Raw genomic sequence first — 19,896 nt, forward strand, 5'->3', positions numbered from 1 at the left:
TCTCCCCCCTGGGAACATTCATCCTCGAACAAGACTAATAAAACTTATGATATTGAGGATTTAAGGCTGTATGTTGGCATGCACAACTAAAAAAAACTGCATGACTGAATCTAAAACATACTGAGCGACTGAATTAATCAGTGAGTGCATGAATTTATTTATCTATAACAATATAACTGAATCTGTGATGGGAAAAGAACTGAATTATGGGGGACAGTTACCTTAAGCTAAATCTGAGTTCAAGAAGAAAAGGTGAGGATACTTGGTATGCATGTCTGCTTCTGCTTCCCAAGTAGCGCCTTCAACAGATTAATTTTACCACAGAACTTTGACCAAGGGAACTTCTTTTTTCCTTATTCTATGGGTCTGATGATCAAGAATCTCTATTGGGACTTCTTCATATGAAAGGCTATTCTGAATATCTGTGCTTTCTAGAGGGACTACAACGGCTGAATCGTCCATGCACTTTTTTAGTGAGGATACATGGAACACTAGATGAACAAATAACAAATCTGCGGGTAGATCAAGATTATATGCTACCTTCCTCACATGACTCAAAATCCTGTAGGGACCCACATATCGGGGACTACGCTTCCTATTTTTTCCAAGCCTTTTTACCCCTTCATGGGTGAAACCTTCAAATACATAAGAACATAAGAACATCTACTTCAAACTCAAGATCTCTCCCTCTTATGTTCGCATAAGATTTTTGACTACTCTGGGCTACTTTCAATCTTTGTTGGATCAACTAAAATTTCTCCATGACATCAAACACCATATATCGCCCAATCAAAGAGGCCTCACCCCCTTTAAACCAACTGACTGGTGATCTACATCTCCGCCCACAAAGAACCTCAAATAGGGCCATCTGAATACTAAATGTTAACTGTTATTATGCGTAAACTTGATTAATGACAAGTGGTCATCTCGACTGCCTTTGAAATCAAGAACACATGCCCTCAACATATCCTCTAAGGTCTGAATGGTACTCTCTACCTAACTATCTATCTACAGATGAAAAGATGAACTAAGATAAACTTGGGTACCAAGACCTTTTTGAAAGGCTTTCCAAAACTGAGAGGTAAACTAAGTACCCCTATCTGAGATGATGGACAAGCGAATTCCATGCAATCTAACTAACTCTCTGATATACAACTTAGCATAATTTTCAGCTATGTAGGACATGTGAACTGGCAAGAAATAGGACGATTTGGTCAATCTATTGACAATTACCTAAATCAAATCATGTTGTCGACGCGAATGGGGTAATCCATTCACAAAGTCCATATACACCCCTTCCCATTTCCAAGTGGGAATACCAAACTCTTGCAAAGTGTCGCTAGGTCATTGGTGCTCTACCTTAACCTATTGACATGTCGCACACTTGGCTACAAATTCTGTGATATCTTTCTTCATACCACTCCAACAATAGACTTCCCATAAATCTCGGTATACCTTTGGGGCTCCTGGATAAATGGAGTAAGGCGCACCATGCACTTCTTCCATAACCTGCTGCCTCAAATTGTAAATACATGGCATACATAATCCACTCTAGTACCTCAACACACCATCTCCCCTTTACAGAAAACCTCTACCTTTTGGCCTTTAACTGACCCCTTTAATTTGACCAAACTAGGATCCTTATCCTGTTTTTCTTTTACTTCAAAAACTAGCAAAGATTTTGAACTACTCTAAACCTAAATACTCCCTTCAGCTGAGTCAACCAACCTTACACACAATCTATCTAATTGATGAACTTCCCAAACTAGTTCCCTCTTATCATTCTCTACATGAGCAACATTGCCCATAAATAGTCTACTAAGGGTGTCTGGCACTACATTGGCTTTTCCCGAATGATATAGCACACTCATGTCATAATCTTTTAATAATTCTAACCACCTTCTCTGACGAAGATTTAAATCCCTTTGAATAAACACATATTGCAAGATTTTATGATCCGTAAGCACATCAGCATATACCCCATAAAATAGTGTTTCCAGATTTTCAAAACAAACATAACAATAGCTATGTCAAAATCATGGTAGGGTAGTTCTTTTTGTGAGGCTTAAGCTATCTAGAGGCATAGGCTATGACCTTACCTCTTTGCATCAAAACACAACCCAAACTGATTCTAGAATCATCATAATAGACAACGAAACCATCTGTACCATCATGTAGCACTAAAATTAGGGCTGAAGTGAGTTGAGTCTTCAACTCCTGAAAACTTTTCTCCCAGGAATCTGACCACTAAAACTTAACTTTCTTATGAGTTAATCTAGACATAGGGGATGCAATAGAATAAAAACCCTCAACAAAACATCTATAATAGCCAGCTAAACCCAAAAAACTTCTAATGCCTGATGGAGAGATAGTTCTAGGCTAGTTTCTTACTGTTTTTGTCTTTTCGGGATCAACTCTAATGCCATCACTAGAAATAACATGACCAAGGTAAGCTATTGATCTTAGCCAAAATTCACATTTGCTGAAGAACAACTGGTGATCTCTAAGAGTTTCCAACACAATTCTAAGATTGTCCGCATAATCATCCTCACTACGAGAATAGACAAGAATATCATCGATAAGGACTATGACTAATATGTCCAAATACTGTTTGAACACTCGGTTCATCAAGTCCATGATAGTTCCTGGGGTATTTGTTAACCAAAAGAACATGACTAGAAACTCAAAAAACCATAATGGGTTCTGAAACTAGTCTTTGGAATATCAAATTCCCTTACTCTAAGCTGATGATAGCCAGATCTAAGGTCTATCTTTGAGAAGTAACTTGCACCTTAGAGTTGGTCGAATAAGTCATCAATCGTAGGAAGAGGATATTTATTTTTGATTGTGACTTTATTTAGCTGACGATAGTCAATGCACATTCGCAAAGAACACTCTCTCTTTTGCATGAATAGGATGGGAGCGCCCCATGGAGAGACACTGGGCCTTATGAAACCTTTATCTAAGAGGTATTTAAGGTGCTCTTTTAACTCTTTAAGCTCGGATGGAGCCATTCAATATAGAGGAATAGAGATGGGCTGAGGATCTGGAAGAAGGTTAATACTAAATTCTATTTCCCTATCGGGAGGTACCCTAGCAAATCTTCAGGAAAAACATCAGGAAAATTATTGACTACATGAATTGACTAAACTGTTGGAACCTTAGACGTAGCATCTTTGATTCAAACTAGATGATAGATACACCCTTTGGATATCAACTTTTTGGCTTTAATATAGGATATGAAGTGACTCTTAGGAGACACTGAATTACCTTTCCACTCAAAGACTGGCTCATCTAAAAACTGAAACTTCACCACTCGAGTGCGACACTCTACAGATTCATAATAGGAATGGAGTCAACCCATACCAAGAATAAGGTTAAATTCAACCATATCTAACTCTATTAAATCTACTAACATGATTTTATGAAGGACAGTAATAGGACACTTTCTATAGATCTATTTGGCAACAACTGACTCACCTATTGAGGTAGAAATAAGGAGAGATTTAACCCAGGGCTTAGGGATATTTTCAGACCTATTTCAAAATTCACTGCAACTAGTGGGGTCATATAAGAGAGATTTAACCCAAGGTCTAACAAAACATAAACATCAAGATGAAAGACACAAAGCATACCAGTAACAACATCTGGTGAACTCTCCTACTCTTGATGGGATGGTAAAGCATAAAACCAATTCTGGCGCTGACTGCCACCCACTACAAGAAAAATAGCCTATATAAAAGGGAAATATAGTCCCAAAAAGTCCAAATCTTGTCCCAGCTGGATTTTTAGGATGGGAAAAAATCGATCTCGTCCCATCCTAACAGGCTCCACCACAAAAGATCAATAGCGACGATGCAAAAAATTTGGTCCTAAAAAACCTTTTGAGATGGCCAAAAATCCGGTCCTAATTATCCTTTTGTGATGATATATCTCTTCCTAAATAGACTAACTAACTTATCCTAAATATCCTTTATGATGATATATCTTGTCCCAAATAACTTAACTACCCGGTCCTAATTCTTTTAGAGATGGTATATCTCGTTGCAAATAGAATAACTACCTGGTCATAATTTACTTTTAGTGATGATATATCTCATCCCAAATAGACTAACTACTTGGTCATAATTATCTTTTAGCCACGACATATCTCATCTCAAATAGACTAACTACCTGGTCCTAAATTATCTTCTAGAGATGAGAAATACTTGGTCCTAAATTATCTTTTAGCAACGAGCAGAATTCTTTTCCTAGATCAACCTTTAAGAACGAGAAAAATCCTAGTCGTAGATCAACTTTTAAAGACAAGAAATATTCTAGTCCTAGATCAATCTTTAAAGATGAGCAATATTTCTAGTCTCTAATAATTGACCACAAATGAGGCTAATATATATCACAAAATAATAAATTTTATCAATTTATATCAAATTGCTATCGAGAATCTCGATACAAAAAATGATATAATTAGAGACCATAAAACTAAGTTAACAACCCATGGTATTAGGTTTAATATTTATTTTACAAAAAACATAGTCACCATCCCGATCCGATCCAGATAAGTATGATATCAATTTTTCCATAAGATTTGAATACATAGCAAAAAAATAATCAAGTAACTCTTGTTTCTACTATTTAAGTCCTCGACTTTTAGTTTAAATTTCCAACTTCCATCATAGGGCACCGCTTCACCTAAATCAAGAAACTCCTACAACAGTAAAGCAGAAAATTAGTACATCACTTTAGGGGAAAAATAATCTCTAAAATTGGTTTAGCAATTTATAAATCACAGTAAAAATATTTAGTATTTCAACATTAAGGAGTTCGTTGAAATATTTAGTACTTAACATTTATATATATCTGTCGAGCACAATTAGACATCCAACTTCAAAAATGGAATTAGTAATGGACAATGTCTTTTTTATCATTTATGTGCATGGCTTCTATATCTTATGCTTTTAACCTCCTTATTTTACTAACAAAGTTATCTCTGACAAGTTTTTGTTGTTTAATACTGTGCTGTATATGTATGTTTTAATATATATGTTGTAATCTGCTTGGCCATGATAACCATAAAAGATGCATTGGACAACACTTAAGGGCCTATCCGAGACATTGGTAGCAATAACAATGCTGCTAATCCCCTAGCCATGGAAGCTGGCCATATCAATCCAAATAAGACATGGGACCCCAGGATTATCTATAACGCTATATTAGAAGACTACATAAATATCTTTTGTGCTTTAGATTTCACATCCAAATAGATCAAAGCCATCATAAGGTCCTCCTCATATTCCTGTACCAACCCTTTATTGGATATAAACTATCCATCTTTCATTGGCTATTTTAATTACAATAGCAGCAAAATGGATCCTAAACGGATACAAGAATTAAGCAGGGAGGAGCTCTAAATTCTGGGGATGAATAATATATGGCCTTTCACAAGTTACAAATAATACATGAAAGTTACCAAGTTAAAAAAAAGATACAAATAATGCATGAATTAGAGGAACTCTGAATTCTAGGGTTAAATAATATAATAACTTTCAAAAGATACAAATAACCATGTGTTTTATACATTGATACATTTGTGCCGAGGACAATAAATAAATCCTATGATTTCTTTTATTACATTGCTTGTTGACTTTACTGATGAAAAACTTATCCCTCATTTCTTTATTGAAGATATTTAGTCTCCTTTTCTCTCTTTGACAACTAGGTATACTATGCGATCCTTCAGAATTAGGCATAGTGAGAAGATAACTTGCTATGTTACTGTCAGAGGAGATAAAGCCATGCAGCTCCTTGAGTGTGGGTGAAGGAAGTTAAATTTGTTACAATGGCTGCTAATATATACTAAAGATGTAGTAAGGGTTTTATGTCAAGGACAACAATGGATACATATCCAGGATATAATAAATATTTCCTAAAGGAGAAAATGCTTGAACATGAGTCCATATTCAAGAATGAGGTAATTTTGGTACTAGTAGTCAATGTTTTCTTTCTTATAATTGGAAGAATACTTAAGTTACATCAAAATAAAAGGATCTTTAGTTGTAAGTTTTGTTCCATTACTGGTGATTTTCTTTTGTTGAAAAAAATGAGTTTAGGTCTGTATCTTGTTGAATTTTATAGATGAAATGCTTATCCATCATTTTTTGGAGAGCATAAGGCAGTGGTCATTAAAAATGAATTAGTAGCAAACAATGAATTAGTACACTCTACCCTCCCCAAACCCCATTTGTGGTATTATACTGGGTACATTGTCATTGTTGTTGCTAAGATCAGCTGCTTTGTTATGTGGAATCTATAGAGATCACCCTAGCATTCACCTCCAGAGATCACTAGTGGTACAAAAGTTATGGATCATGTGTTGGTGAGTCTCATTAACACTATCACAGAAGACACAGGAAGTTCGTACGTGGATGCCAAACTTGGCTAGTCTCTCTATAGTGGATAATCTTGATAACAGGGTCAGCCAGAGTATAAAGAAGTGTCTATCCATCTGAGTAAAATTATTGTAATAGATTTAGATTAAATTGTGCCAACTTAGACTAGATTGGGTCATGATAGATGCCCCTTGGCATTACTATAAAATATTTGGAAGAAATATATTCAACAAGCATAACTATACGTGGTTTAATTGATGATTAAAAATCTTTCCAAAGATTAAAACATTCTTATGGTTAGCCTACAATGGCAAGCTGCCCACAAATTGAAATGGAATTTAGAGCACTAATTCAAGGATTTCATTTGATGCTACTACATCATTATATCCCATTACAACTAACTGTGGATGCGCTGTTGTCTCTTATTAATGATTGCAGGTAACTCATGCACAAACTGCATGATCCAGTGATCAAACATGTGCACAGGAAACAAAATATAGTAGCTGATCCTTATATTCTAACACGTTTAGGAGCTTCAATGGAAGGAATATATCTTTAAATCCTTTGAATACCCCCTCTTTTTGTGCATCACATTTTTGACAAAGATAAGGAAGGATGTGAAAGAACCCGAAGCTTGCAATCTACTAATGCAGCCGGGGAATAAAGACTTTCATTAGAACAACTTTTAATTGTACTAACTTTAACTTTAGCATATTACGTACCAACTCAAGTGGCTACCCAATATTTGATCATATACACTACTAGCATGTAATAGTTTAGCTAGCTCAGGAACTCAGGTGCATACTCTTAGCTCCACTGACCCAAATACGCTTCAACACTATGAATGAAAGTCTTTTGAACCAAGACAAAAATAAAAGATCTATATAGTCCTAACTATCAGGGACATTAATCTTCAAAAGATATAAGTTATACATTGATGAACAAATTTTATATGCTATCTGTTCAAGATTTTACTAGTTGAATGACCCAACCAATTAATGGTACTACAAGTAAGTCAAATGATCCAGCCAATTAATGGTACTACTACTTCACAATAAGTTATAGAAACTATTCTAGTATTCCACTCTTGACAATCTCATGTCCCTGAGTAGATGGATGAGATATATGACCAATCAAACTAGTATATAAGATGGAGTTGTTCAGATGCAAGCATGCCTCGCTTCCAATCCAAAGATTGTGAGTTCTTGTCAGCAAGTTTCTACAGTTACAACAAAATAAAATCTCATTTAGACAAAAACCATAAACATGAGGGATTAACCTTGTTCAGAAAACAACCAAAATAGAACCTCCAAAAGGATTAACAAAAATTACATGCTACATGCACCAACCACTTGCTACAGTTCATGCATTTTAAATTTCTCAAACTAATACAATAAATATATAGAGGAGAGTGAGAAGGTTTGTGATTACTAACTTGGAGAGAATAAGGCAGTTATTTATTTGAAATTGGCAATGTTGTAGCCCTGACTTGTTATTGTTGAGAAGGAAAGAATTCTTTTATTTTTCTTATTTCTTTCATCTCATCTTCTAAGGTAGATAGACGATCATTCAAGAACTTATTTTCCTCATTCAAGTATTTATTTTCCTTTTGAGTAGAACGTAGCGTGGACAATAATTTAGCCTTGGAGGAAGTGCCACCTTTTAAGTCTTTCACCTTTACTCCACCTCAAAGGAAACTACAAGGCTACTATTTTGAGGTACAAAACACTTTTCAACAATCTCTATGCTAGATAAAGATGGCTCTGGATTCACTATTTCTTCTATTTGAGTCTGCAAAATATAGAAAGAAATATTTTCTATCATTATTCCATATAATTTCAAGCAATTAATATGTAGATTAAATTTACCAAACACACATGTTATTGAATTGCTTCAGGTTCAATGAGCTTAACATTTTTCTTTCGACTCTCATAGAAAATAGTTTCAAAATCTAGTGGATTGCCATCTTTCCCTCCATTTTACATCAAAGACAAACATGTCAAATAACACCTCATAAATTTTTTTATAGAAAAATAACTTTATGATAATACATTTTTAAAAAGAATATCTCGAATAGGCTTGCTAACCATATGATAAAGCATCGTCAACATAGCTCGATTTGCTACATTCCTTTTGCTTTTCTCCTATATTTGTAAAACAATAAGCTAACTTTTAATAATTCAAATAAAAATTATAAAACAAAAGGGAGTTGGATAAATCTCCACAAGGAAATCCATCTCGAAACCAAGGAGTTGCCTAAATTCCCTTGATGTGTTGCTAGATTTTAGATAAGAAAGTTTTGCATACCTGAAAAGCTTCAGAAGAAAAATGTTCTTTTACCAACCACTCCCATTCTTTCTTGTCTATTCCATTTGTCTTATTCTTTAGAGCTTGTTGAAGTGACTTATTCTTCACAAATGTTCCATATAAGTATCCTCTCCATTTGTTCCATAACTCATTCATCCATCTCAAAATATGTTTCTGATGACCACTCAATTCAACACCCTCAAATTTATCCTACAATAATAAAAATATGGTATAGGTTAATGCATTGCAAATACTATCAAAATTTTTACCAAGAAAGGACCAGAATGAACAATATGATGAGCTCAGATTTTATAAAAATAAGTAGAGCTTTTATAGTAAAAAAAGAATCTCAATCAGATGTAGATATATTATTTACCTCAATAGCTGCCCACATGTGATTCAATCTTTCTTGGATGATATCATTCCATGATGATACTCCCAGCGAATAGATATTATGATCACGAATAATTTTTTCCAAATGCCTCGAAAATAGTTTGCCATTTTTTCCAACCGTTTGATTATTGTAAAAGGTTCATTTCAATTTTTCTCCAATTTTAAGTGAAGCAACTTCTTTGCAATTATTTCTACCTCGAATTCTTTTTACCTTTCCTCGATTAGATGAGCCTATAGTTGTACAATTTGGTTAAAACTACAACAATCAAATTTAGTTCAATAAATTAATAACACATGAATTCAAAATATACCTTTTTCAACATTTTGAGAGTGTTCATGACTTGATCAACAGATAAAGGTAATGAAATATTGGCCTGCATATTCTCTTTCTCAAGAACTAAGGTATCTTTATCCATTCTTCGCATTACTTGACTAGAAGGTATGGTAGAACTTGAAATTGTGATTTTAGATGGAGTTCGCACATGTTGGTTAGCATTTAGGGTGCTCTTGCCAAAAGATTCCACTTTTTTTTAGAAACCCCTAAAAAGGAGCTCAAAGATTTTGGTCTTTGCTCTAGTCCCTTTCCTATATCACTTGGAAACAAAAAAAATATCATAAAAGTTCATCAAATATATAAATATTTAAATGTCAAAGATAAACACTACCGAATATGTTGATTTGATGAAATCAACGCAACTGTTTGACATTTACATTCTATAGTTGATTCTCTATTAAGACTGTTATTTATTAATAATAATAGGGTTAATGATTCTAATGTGTAGTGTACGAAGAAAACATAAGCTTTTGAAAAAATAAGAGCTAGTGTACCAAGGAATGAGAAAGAAATCTTAGTAAATAATGAGAATGATATAAAACATAAGGAGAAGGGTGAATATCCAGATTCTTATGCAAGTTGTATTTGAAGAGCTAGAGTACCAAGGAAACTTAAGCTTGTTTGGGAAAATAATTTAGATTGTATCTTCAATGGAGGTGACTTCAAGAAACTAAACTAGACCTTTGACCAACAATCTTGTATCTTATTTTAAGAGTTTAATTGACCCCTGTTGGTTAACTGTTCCCATTCTCTAAGATACTACTGCTGTTACATGATTGCTATGGAAATATGTGTTTACTTTCAGTTTTGCTTCCATCTTTAATTTATGTCTTACATGCTTACTTGTGTCCTTTAGATTGCTTTATTTCATCATGCTTATAACTTATTGTATATTTTTGAGAGAAGACAGTTGGCTGTAGAAGTGCTGAAGGGCTTTGTTGTTGTAAGATGTTTGGGCTATGTTGTAATGGGTTCTATACTATAAAGCTAATTGTATGCTTTAGATGGTTCACTTTTCTTTTGCTTTTTTATTTTTATGTTACCATGCCCATGCGTATCAACAGTATTATGTACCTCCTCTTTCTATTACTTGTTATTGTACCTGATTATCATTTATATCATCTGTCGTATCAATGGCCTCACTAAATGAGTTGTTGACAACAAAAGGGTAATATTCACTTGATATAGGTTTGGCTTTGGTATATTAGGATTCAAAAGCTTTGGCGAAAGTGTCAATATGGTTTAAAATATTTTATGAGCAGACTTCCATTTATTTTGGTTTAAGGGAGATTGATACTCTGCAACGAGACCTGGCACCTAGGCTGAAACAAATGGTGATAAATGGGAAGTTCTCCATCAAGATGTATAAAACTCTTCTCCCTAACTAACAAAAGGTGGACAGGAAGTACATCGCTTTACACCCAACTGTAAACCTGAGACACAAATTCATAATATTTCTAGCAGTATGGAAATGATTAGCAATAAATGAATAGGTGTTCAAGTCCCGTTGGAATGCAGTTTCTGTAACACGAGCTCAGATTCAGTAAACCACTTATACTTTGAATGCCTTGTAACTAAGGCACTATGGACAAGAATATTAGCAAGGTTGGGTCTACAAAGAAAAATTGGGCGCTGGCAAGAAGAGTTGAATTGGGCAAATAGAAAAGCAAAAGGTAAATCTGGACAGTGTACTTTGATCAGCTGCACATTTGCAATGGCAGTGCACTCATATAGAGAGAAAGAAACCTGATCACATTTTAGAAAGGAATTTTTAAGCAGGATAAACTATGCAAAGAAATTGCCATCCATATTTATATCAAAGGACAAGCACTAAGCTCATGGACAACTGCTATTAGTAAGTTGGATAAATGTACTTAACTGTGGAGGTGAATGGAAAAGCTAACGTAGTATAAGCTTACATTTTGTCTACATTTAGATTGTTTCTTGTAAGTAGACAGTAGCTAGATTAGTAAATATGAGAGAAATAGATGGTCTGCATCTATATGAACTTGTAACTCAAAAGCTTTTTGGCGAGAAATGGAAAGATCGATAGTTTGACAAAAAAACTATGGACAACTATGGACTATCAGTTAACAACTGTGCAAATACACTCAACAACTATGTAAGGTAATCATCAATTTCTACATTGTAAATACACTCAACAACCATGGAAAATTTTTTTAAACCTTAAAGGCATTTCCTGGAGTATATCTAGGAAGGTTTCTGAAGCTTTGAAAAGCTAGGAAGAAGCAGAAAATCTCTATTGGCAAGGTGAAGAAACAAGTATACAAAGAGAAATTTCTAGTATCAAGGTCCTAGCTAACATTATGAGGTCCATCCATTTGTATACTGATAAAATTGAACTTTTCATTTTGTAGCATCTCAATAAAACATCTAACTTATTTCCCATTTTAATTCTTAATTTAACTACATAACTACACATACTGCCTTGACTATATTTAACTAGATATGAGGATATGTCAATAAAATATGAGCAATGCCCATATATAATCTACAGAAAGAGATTTGCATTATCAAGGTTATAGCTAAGAATCAGGGGGCCCGACCATTTGTATATTAATGAAATTGAATTTAATTTGGTAGCATCTCAATAAAACATCTAACCTACATCCCATTTTATTTCTTAGTTTAACCACACAACTACACTTACAGCCTTGACTATATTCAACTAGATCCGAGTATATGTTAACAAAATATGGGCAATACCCATATACAAGAAGTCTACAGAAAGAGATTTCTAGAATCAAGGTCCTAGCTAGGAATTAGGAGGCCCGACCAATCAATTATACTTCAACGAACCTCTGTTAGTATGAAATTAGGGATCATAATAGGAAGATGTAAAGAAAAAATTTTAGGTACACACTGAAAAAGCTCGAAAAGGGAGGGGCTAATAAAACTAGTGAGAAGGGAGTGTGGAGCGGTTACCTGGAATTTAGCTATGGTGATGGGAAAAGCAATAGAAAAACTTTTTTTTCTGCCTATAATATCCAATGGGAATCTAGTTGGGTTGATACCTAAACCTTACCAACAATTTGATTCCCCACCTCATAATCCACACCCTCATTTCCCCTTTCCTCACCCCCAATTTATTTAAAATATCCTATAAGATCTGAAATTTTTAGGAGAACACACTGAGATATGGAAGTTTTCTGGCTAGGCACTTTTACCAAAGAGCAATCAGTTCCTAAATAAAACATTAAATAAATGGGTTTTGAATCACAATCAAGACATTGCAAATGATACGAGATCAACTGGAATGACCTCCACAGTTAATGAATCCCAAAATAGTGAGTTCTTCTAAAAATTAGACTAGGGAAAATATGAAACCAACTTCTATTTTATCTCTCAACAAGGAAGCTAGTAATGTGCCAACAGGGGTAAATAGCCTTAAAAAATAGTTGGATTATCTTACCCCAGCAGACAGATCATAATGTGGAAGGTTATGTACTATTTTTGATAAATAAATGAACCATAACACAAGGGCCAAGTCCCCAAAAAGTAAAATTATTTTCAAGAGACGAACACCAGTGGACCCCTTTCCTTCAATATAAAAACTACAACTATAAAATTTAGTTAAACAAATTAATATCATATGAATCCAAAATATACCATTTTCAACATTTTGAGAGTGTTGACTAGAAGGAATGGTGGAAGTTGAACTTGTGATTTTAGATGGAGTTCGCACATGCTGATTAGCATAGAGGGTGCCCTTGTTTATAGATTCCACCTTTAACTTTTAGAAATCCCTAAAGAGGAACTCAAATATGTAGGTCTTTGCTCTAGTCCCTTTCCTATTACACTTGAAAGCAAAAAGCATATCATTAAAGTTCACCAAATACATAGTTTGGCAAAACATAACATATTTGAACAAATACCTACTTTTTTCAAATTCTTGAGTGTGTTTCTTACCAATGGTTTCCATTCCTTGACTAACAGACATCGTGGAGTATTTAAGCCCTTGTCCTCGACCCATCCCTATAGAACTTAGACAAATAAATTAGATTATATTTGATACTTTATCATTTAAATTCATATATATATATATATATGGAAGATAACTTTACCATATGTGTGATCGTCGAAGAAAAGTTCATTTCACAACCTAGAATATCAATAGCAGCCTGATTTCAATCAGTATAAAAATATCTTACCTGTTTCAACATCTTGGAGGTATTGCTTGACAACATAACTAGATTGAGGAAATAAACTTATAGTTGACATATTATCTTTCTCACCAAAGATCTATGCCCTCGTCCTCGTTCTTTTCCTATAACACCAGGCACGACAAATGTATACATAGTACTCTTTCCAGTTGATCTGACCTTATTTTCGACCTTCAATCGTTTTATCTTGAACCTATAAAAAATCAAAAGTGAAAAAAAGAATATGCAAAAAATGTGGGACGATATAGTAATATAGGAAATCATCATGCATGCCATAAGAATGTCTAACAATATAATTATTATTTTAGATAAAAAAACATTACCTTAGTTCTTTGTCCTTTTTTTGTGATGGACTTCCTAACTCTACAATATCATTATCCACTTTTTTCAATGTCTTATAGGAATCATGAGGTTGAGTCTTCCTTACTACTTGCCAACCTTTGTTGGAATTATCATTGACATAAAAAACTTGAGATGCTTGGTCCACTAAAACAAATGATTCATTTTTTTTCAAAAATCTACCCGGGTTAACACTCACAAAGTCATACTCATCTTTTTAGACTCCATTTATTTCATCATAGACATCAAAACAATTACATCAAAATAAGATCACTCTTCTATCCACAGTATAAATTGCAACTCAATATCCTCTGTTAAAACTCCATAGTAATCAATGTTATCACCAAGAGTACCATTATCGCCAACTACAATAACTCCATAATTCTGAGTTCTTAACTTTTTATCATAATCTTCTACATGAAATCTATATCCATTAAAAATATAACCATTGCAATGTGTTGAATATTTGGTAGGACCACGTGAAAGTGAAAGCAAATCTTCCATGATCCGACTATCATCTCCTTTATGCAATTGTGCGATCTATGAATAAGATAGCACTGAATACTTTAGAATGATTAATATAATATTAAAATATCAAATTTGATGGTTATATATTACTTACCCTATCTTTTAACCATTTAATAAATTGTCGGTTCCATTTTTCATTAGACAAGTGTCAAATAGTATCCTTATGAGATTGTGAAAATTCTCTATAAAATTAAAGTGAATCATAAATCTCATAGCAAAAGGAAATTACCATGAAAGAAATAATAAATACGAGACTACATGAGTTCTTCCAATACTTGAGATATGGTAAGACTTCATCACAATTCTTCAATATGTAGATATGTGCTTGTTCCAATTCATCGGTCTCAATCTCACATGGATCTTTAGCTCCCAAAGTTTTTCCAGGTTGATAAAATATAGACAAAGTTGATAAAATATAGATAAACCTCCATCAGATCATTTTAAACCTCTATCATAATTTCTTTTAGGATGATTAAATTTTGTGTCAATTCTATGCAAGTACCTTGAACACAAGGTCATATACTCATTTGCAATGTAGCCCTCTACAATAGAACCTTTAGGGAATGCCCTATTACCAATGAGAGATTTCAAAAAATACATCCATCATTACACATGATACATCCGCCTATAATGAATAGGCCCGACAATCTTAGCTTCAGTAGCTAAATGAATAGGCAAGTGCTCCATGATATCAAAAAATGAAGGAGGAAAGACCTTTTCTAACTTGCAAAGTATTATGGGAATTTACACTTCAATGTGTTTCAAATCATCAGTTCTCAACTCCTTGGATCCAAGCACACTAAAAAAAATAAGATAACTCAATAAGTGGTTCACACACTTCTTTGGACAACATACCACGAAGTGTAAGAGGGGGTAGATGTTGTAGAAGAACATGACAATCATGACTTTTATACCCAGATATCTTGTGATATTTTAAGTTCATACATTGAGAAATATTAGATGAAAAACCACCAGGCACTTTCAGATTCTTTATGAAAATACAAAATTTGTGGTTATCTCCAGGAGGCAATGTGTAGATGCAATTAGAACTTCAACTTTCTCCCCCTTTTAGATGAGGTGCAATTTTGGCATAATGTTCAGCTCTTGCAAGTCTAATAGAGTGTTAATTGTATCCTTGGTCTTTCCTTTGACATTCATAAATGTCCCCAAAAAAGCCTTACATATTATTTTTCCAATATGCATAACATCCAAATTATGTCGCAATAAGAGATACTCCCAGTATGGAAGTTAAAAAAGATACTTTTCTTGTTCCAGTTATCCTTTGAAACTTTATGTGATATCTTCTTCCTTTTCTTTAGATCTCTTGATAATTGTTGCCCTTAAAGATGTTGTACTTAATTAAGTATCTCTGTACCAGAATGATTTTTTGGTGGTGGCCTTTTCTCTTGTGTACCATTAAAGGACTACTTCTTATATCTCTATTTGTGACTAAGAGAAAGGTAACACCGATGACCTGTTAAACACTGCTTCTTACTATTAGCCAATCGAATTGAAGAAGTGTCTTTGTTGCAACACCGACATGACAATTTTCCTTTGGTACTCCATCCAGATAAATTTCTATATGCTGGAAAGTCATTGATGGTCCATAACAAAGATGCATGAAACATAAAATTCTATTTAGTTGATGCATCACAGGCCTCAACACCTATTCCCCATAACTCATTCAATTCCTTTATCAAAGGCTGAAGATATATATCAATTCCATCTCCTGGACTATTTGGACAAGGAATAAGTATTAACAAAATAAAGTTTCTTGTTTCATACACAACCCTGGTGGTAAATTATAAGGAATAAGAACCTCATGCCAAATTCTATCTTAGGTTTTTCTATTTCAAAATGGATGAAATCCATCACTAGCAAGTTTAAGTCTAACATTGTGGGGTTCGGCAGCAAATGAAGGATTATGTTCATCCAGTGACTTCCATGCCATTGAATTAGCTGGGTGCCTCATTATCCCATCATCAACTCTTTTATCCTTATGCCATGTCATTAGAGTAGATGTCCTTGAAGAAAAACAACCTCTGAAGTCTAGGCTTTAAGGAAAAATAGCGTAAACTCTTTGTTGCTATCTTTTTACCCTTTTTGTTCCTTGTTTCTCTGCTATAGGTATCTATTCTCCATCTTAACGCACCACGAACTTTGCAAGAATCGAATGAGCTATTTTATTTCCATTATAACATGCAATCATTAGAGCAAGCATCTATCTCATTGTAAGAAAGTTCGAGTTCTCAAATTATTTTTTTCGCCTTATAATATGAGTTTAACAAATCGGCACCATCAGGCAACAACTCCTCTTTCAACATTTTCAATAATATTTTAAATGATGAATTACTCCAACGGCGCATAATTTTGATGTGAAGCAATTTAATCAAAGTGGAAAGCTTTGACGCTTTTGAATTTTGATACAGTGTCTGCTCAAAATCGTTCAATAGTTTGTAAAATTATTTTGCTAAAACATTTGGCTCCTCCTCAACACAATTAGTGTGTGTAGGTCCACCATCATGATTAAGATACAAATATCTCAATAATTCTTCTACTTTATCTTTACTCTAGCATTCATCCACTTGGTCTTCATAGCCATATTCAGATTTGGATTCAGATAACGGTTCACCCAAGCGTTCTCCATGGTAAAACCAAAAAGTATACTTCTAAAGTATTCCATGTACTTCTAAAAGTGTCTCAATAGTTGTACGATTTCGTAAAGTAGTATTGGAACATTTGTTACATAGACATCGTATTTCATGTTCTTCTCCTATTTTTCAAAAAATATAATTTAAAAACGTTTTCACCCCACTTTGGTAGATTGCACTGTCTTGGTCATTAATAAGTTGCATCCATTGCTTACTAGGTGCCATAACCTTGTAAAATACATAAAATATTAGACTGAGAAAAATTAAATGAAAAAAATTATATGCAAGGATGCTAATCAAAATCAACGTCACTAGTAACCTACCTGATAAAGTTAGCATTAAGGACCTCAGTAGATGAATTAGCTTACAACTAATGCAAAAACAACAACATACCCAGTATATTCCTAATAGTGAGGCATAGGAAGGGTAAGTGTATGCAGCCCATACCACTACCTCAAAAGTGAGATAGAGAGGTTGTTTCCTAAGACCCCTAGCTAAAATAAAGCAATCTAAGATACAATAAGGAATAGTAATAGAAAAAGATACAATAAAAATTAACAAATTCAATAAGACCAAAAGAAAGATACTCTAACTACCACACCAAAATATATAATAGCCTAAACTCCTACTAACCTTCTACCCTAATTAGCCTCTTGCACACCTTTCTATTTAGGGTTATGTCCTTGGTAAGCTGAAGCTGCTCCGTGTCATGTCTAATCACCTCCCTTTAATACGTCTTTGGTCTTCCTCTACCTCACTTGAAACCATCCCTAGACAATCTCTCACACCTCTATACTGGGGCATATACAAGTCGTACACTAAAAGAAAGAACCTTTCTAGAAATTTAACTCATGTTAGCCCGTTCTATATATACAAAGATCGATGAGATGTTGTAACCATTAAATTTTGCACTGCTAGATAGTACATCATGAATCTTTCCGGAACTCGTGGGTTATTCCAGGAAAGTTGGTGAAAAAATATCAACTTCTCTTTAATTTGGAATTTAGGAGGAAAAGGAGAAGTAAAACATGGAACATGGATCCTTTAGCACTCATATAACCTGTTCTAAGAAAGCAATCCAAAAACCTATTAAAAGGATTGAAAACTCACTTGTACATACTATAAGATCATGTTTATTCTGTAATGAACATTAAAACATCATATCATCTTTTTAAACTCTTGGATGACCAAAATGAATCCAATAAGTATAGATCACAAGAGTGATCCGTAAATTGTTATAGTTTTGAATAATTTGTATGAACTTCTCTATTTTTATATTTCTTACATACAAGTAAAGCCCCCCATTTACACCAATAACATAATTACCACATAAAAAAAGAACTCACTTTTAACCATAGATGTATCCTAAATAAAAGTATTTTCAGCATAGAAGCACCCAAAAATCAATCTGTATAAACCATCACCACACTAAAAAGGGTTATTCACATCCTCAAATACCTAAGACAATAATCAAGTGAAATAAAATTTCACCAGAAACAACTTTTGGTGACAAAAAATGCAAACCAAGGGAATTAAATAGCAAATCAAAATCATTAAACTAAAAGCAGCTGTCCCAATCTGTCAAAATACCTGAATCAAACATCCATTCACAACTCAATATATCATTCCACATCTAAAAATTAGACAAATCATAATGTGAAAATAATAGAAAGGAACATTACAGTAGTTGACCTTTGCAACAACACAAAAGTACAGTACAAAAATAGAGAGAATCAATCTGGGATTAAGAATAATGCTTCAAAAGACAGACAACATTACAATCACTATCTACAAGAAGAAGAAGAAGAAGAAGAAAAACAACAACAATCAATCGAATCAATTTGTGAATATTAACACCACATCAAAAGACGGATGATATCACAACCACAATCTAATCAATCACAATCTAAACAGAACAGAAATCATACCTCAAATTTGTGATAGAGATAACATGGAGATTATGGATAATTATTAGCTGTAATAACCCACGGAATTGAAGAAGCAATTGGAAAATCTGCCCCCCCCAAAAAAAAATTAATGAGTATATTGATTGAAAACAAATCTTGTCAATGGCGATGGTAGAGGCGATTCGTAACCAGATTATGTACTTTGTTCTTCGTATGTAAAACTGTTCGTCTGTGTTGTAGAGACAAACAAATTAGAAGAGTACTTTTTTATTTTAAGAAAGTTATTAATTATTAAAATTTTGGTGTGTATTAATATTTTAGTAAAATAAAATAAAAATTATTAAAATTTTAATATTTATTTTGGCATTAGTTTTCCCACTGAAAGCTCTTAATTAAGATTTGGGACCAGTAAAAAAAATTAGGGACCGGATTTTGTACCTTTGCAATAAAATATATTATTAAGGACTAGAATTTAATCTCGTCCTAATAAGTATACTTTTAGAGAGAAAATTATTGACTCATTCCTGAAAGTCTTAAATAGAACTTTTTCTTGTAGTGACCGGTACTAGATAATGCACCCTAAGGAGGGACTGGGAAACCTAGAGGAGCTGGTGCGCTAGTAGCCTGAGTCTAGGGATGAACATCCTTGTTTCCCTAATTAGCATATGGACAATCTTTGATTCCATGACCCAACTTACCACAACCATAACAACCTTTCTATCCCAATAAACACTCACCAAGATGATTCTTGCCACACTTAGCACATGGAGGATAATTGGGTTTTCCACTCACTTTTTAACATCTGGACATAGAAGTCTTACCCCACTGCTCTTGCCTAACTCTAGCAATGGGAGCGCTAGCTAAACA

The 19,896-nt window shown here is 33.8% G+C and overlaps 1 protein-coding gene across 10 annotated transcripts; it reads right to left on the bottom strand.

Moving 5' to 3' along the window:
- Positions 1–7,298: 7,298 nt before the first annotated feature.
- LOC107845671 lies at positions 7,299–19,290 on the bottom strand. 10 transcript variants are annotated; one of them, XR_007045755.1, is made up of 6 exons: positions 19,051–19,290; positions 13,593–13,797; positions 13,051–13,416; positions 8,694–8,903; positions 7,822–8,177; positions 7,299–7,605 (listed from the first exon to the last, which is right to left on the bottom strand). XR_007045755.1 is itself a non-coding variant. In XM_016690099.2 (5 exons), exons 1-4 carry the CDS (start codon positions 9,509–9,511, stop codon positions 8,064–8,066), a joined length of 495 nt encoding a protein of 164 aa, XP_016545585.1. In that variant the 5' UTR covers positions 9,512–13,044; the 3' UTR covers positions 7,299–7,605; positions 8,046–8,063. The 10 variants fall into 10 exon arrangements, 3 of the variants coding, with proteins under 3 accessions (XP_016545585.1, XP_016545595.1, XP_016545599.1); XR_007045756.1 differs by having other exon boundaries at positions 13,051–13,240; positions 13,321–13,797; XR_007045752.1 differs by adding an exon at positions 8,474–8,530 and having other exon boundaries at positions 13,051–13,797.
- Positions 19,291–19,896: the final 606 nt, after the last annotated feature.

Source organism: Capsicum annuum, chromosome 10 (assembly GCF_002878395.1).
Source record: "Capsicum annuum cultivar UCD-10X-F1 chromosome 10, UCD10Xv1.1, whole genome shotgun sequence".
In the NCBI taxonomy this organism is placed as follows: Eukaryota; Viridiplantae; Streptophyta; class Magnoliopsida; order Solanales; family Solanaceae; genus Capsicum; species Capsicum annuum.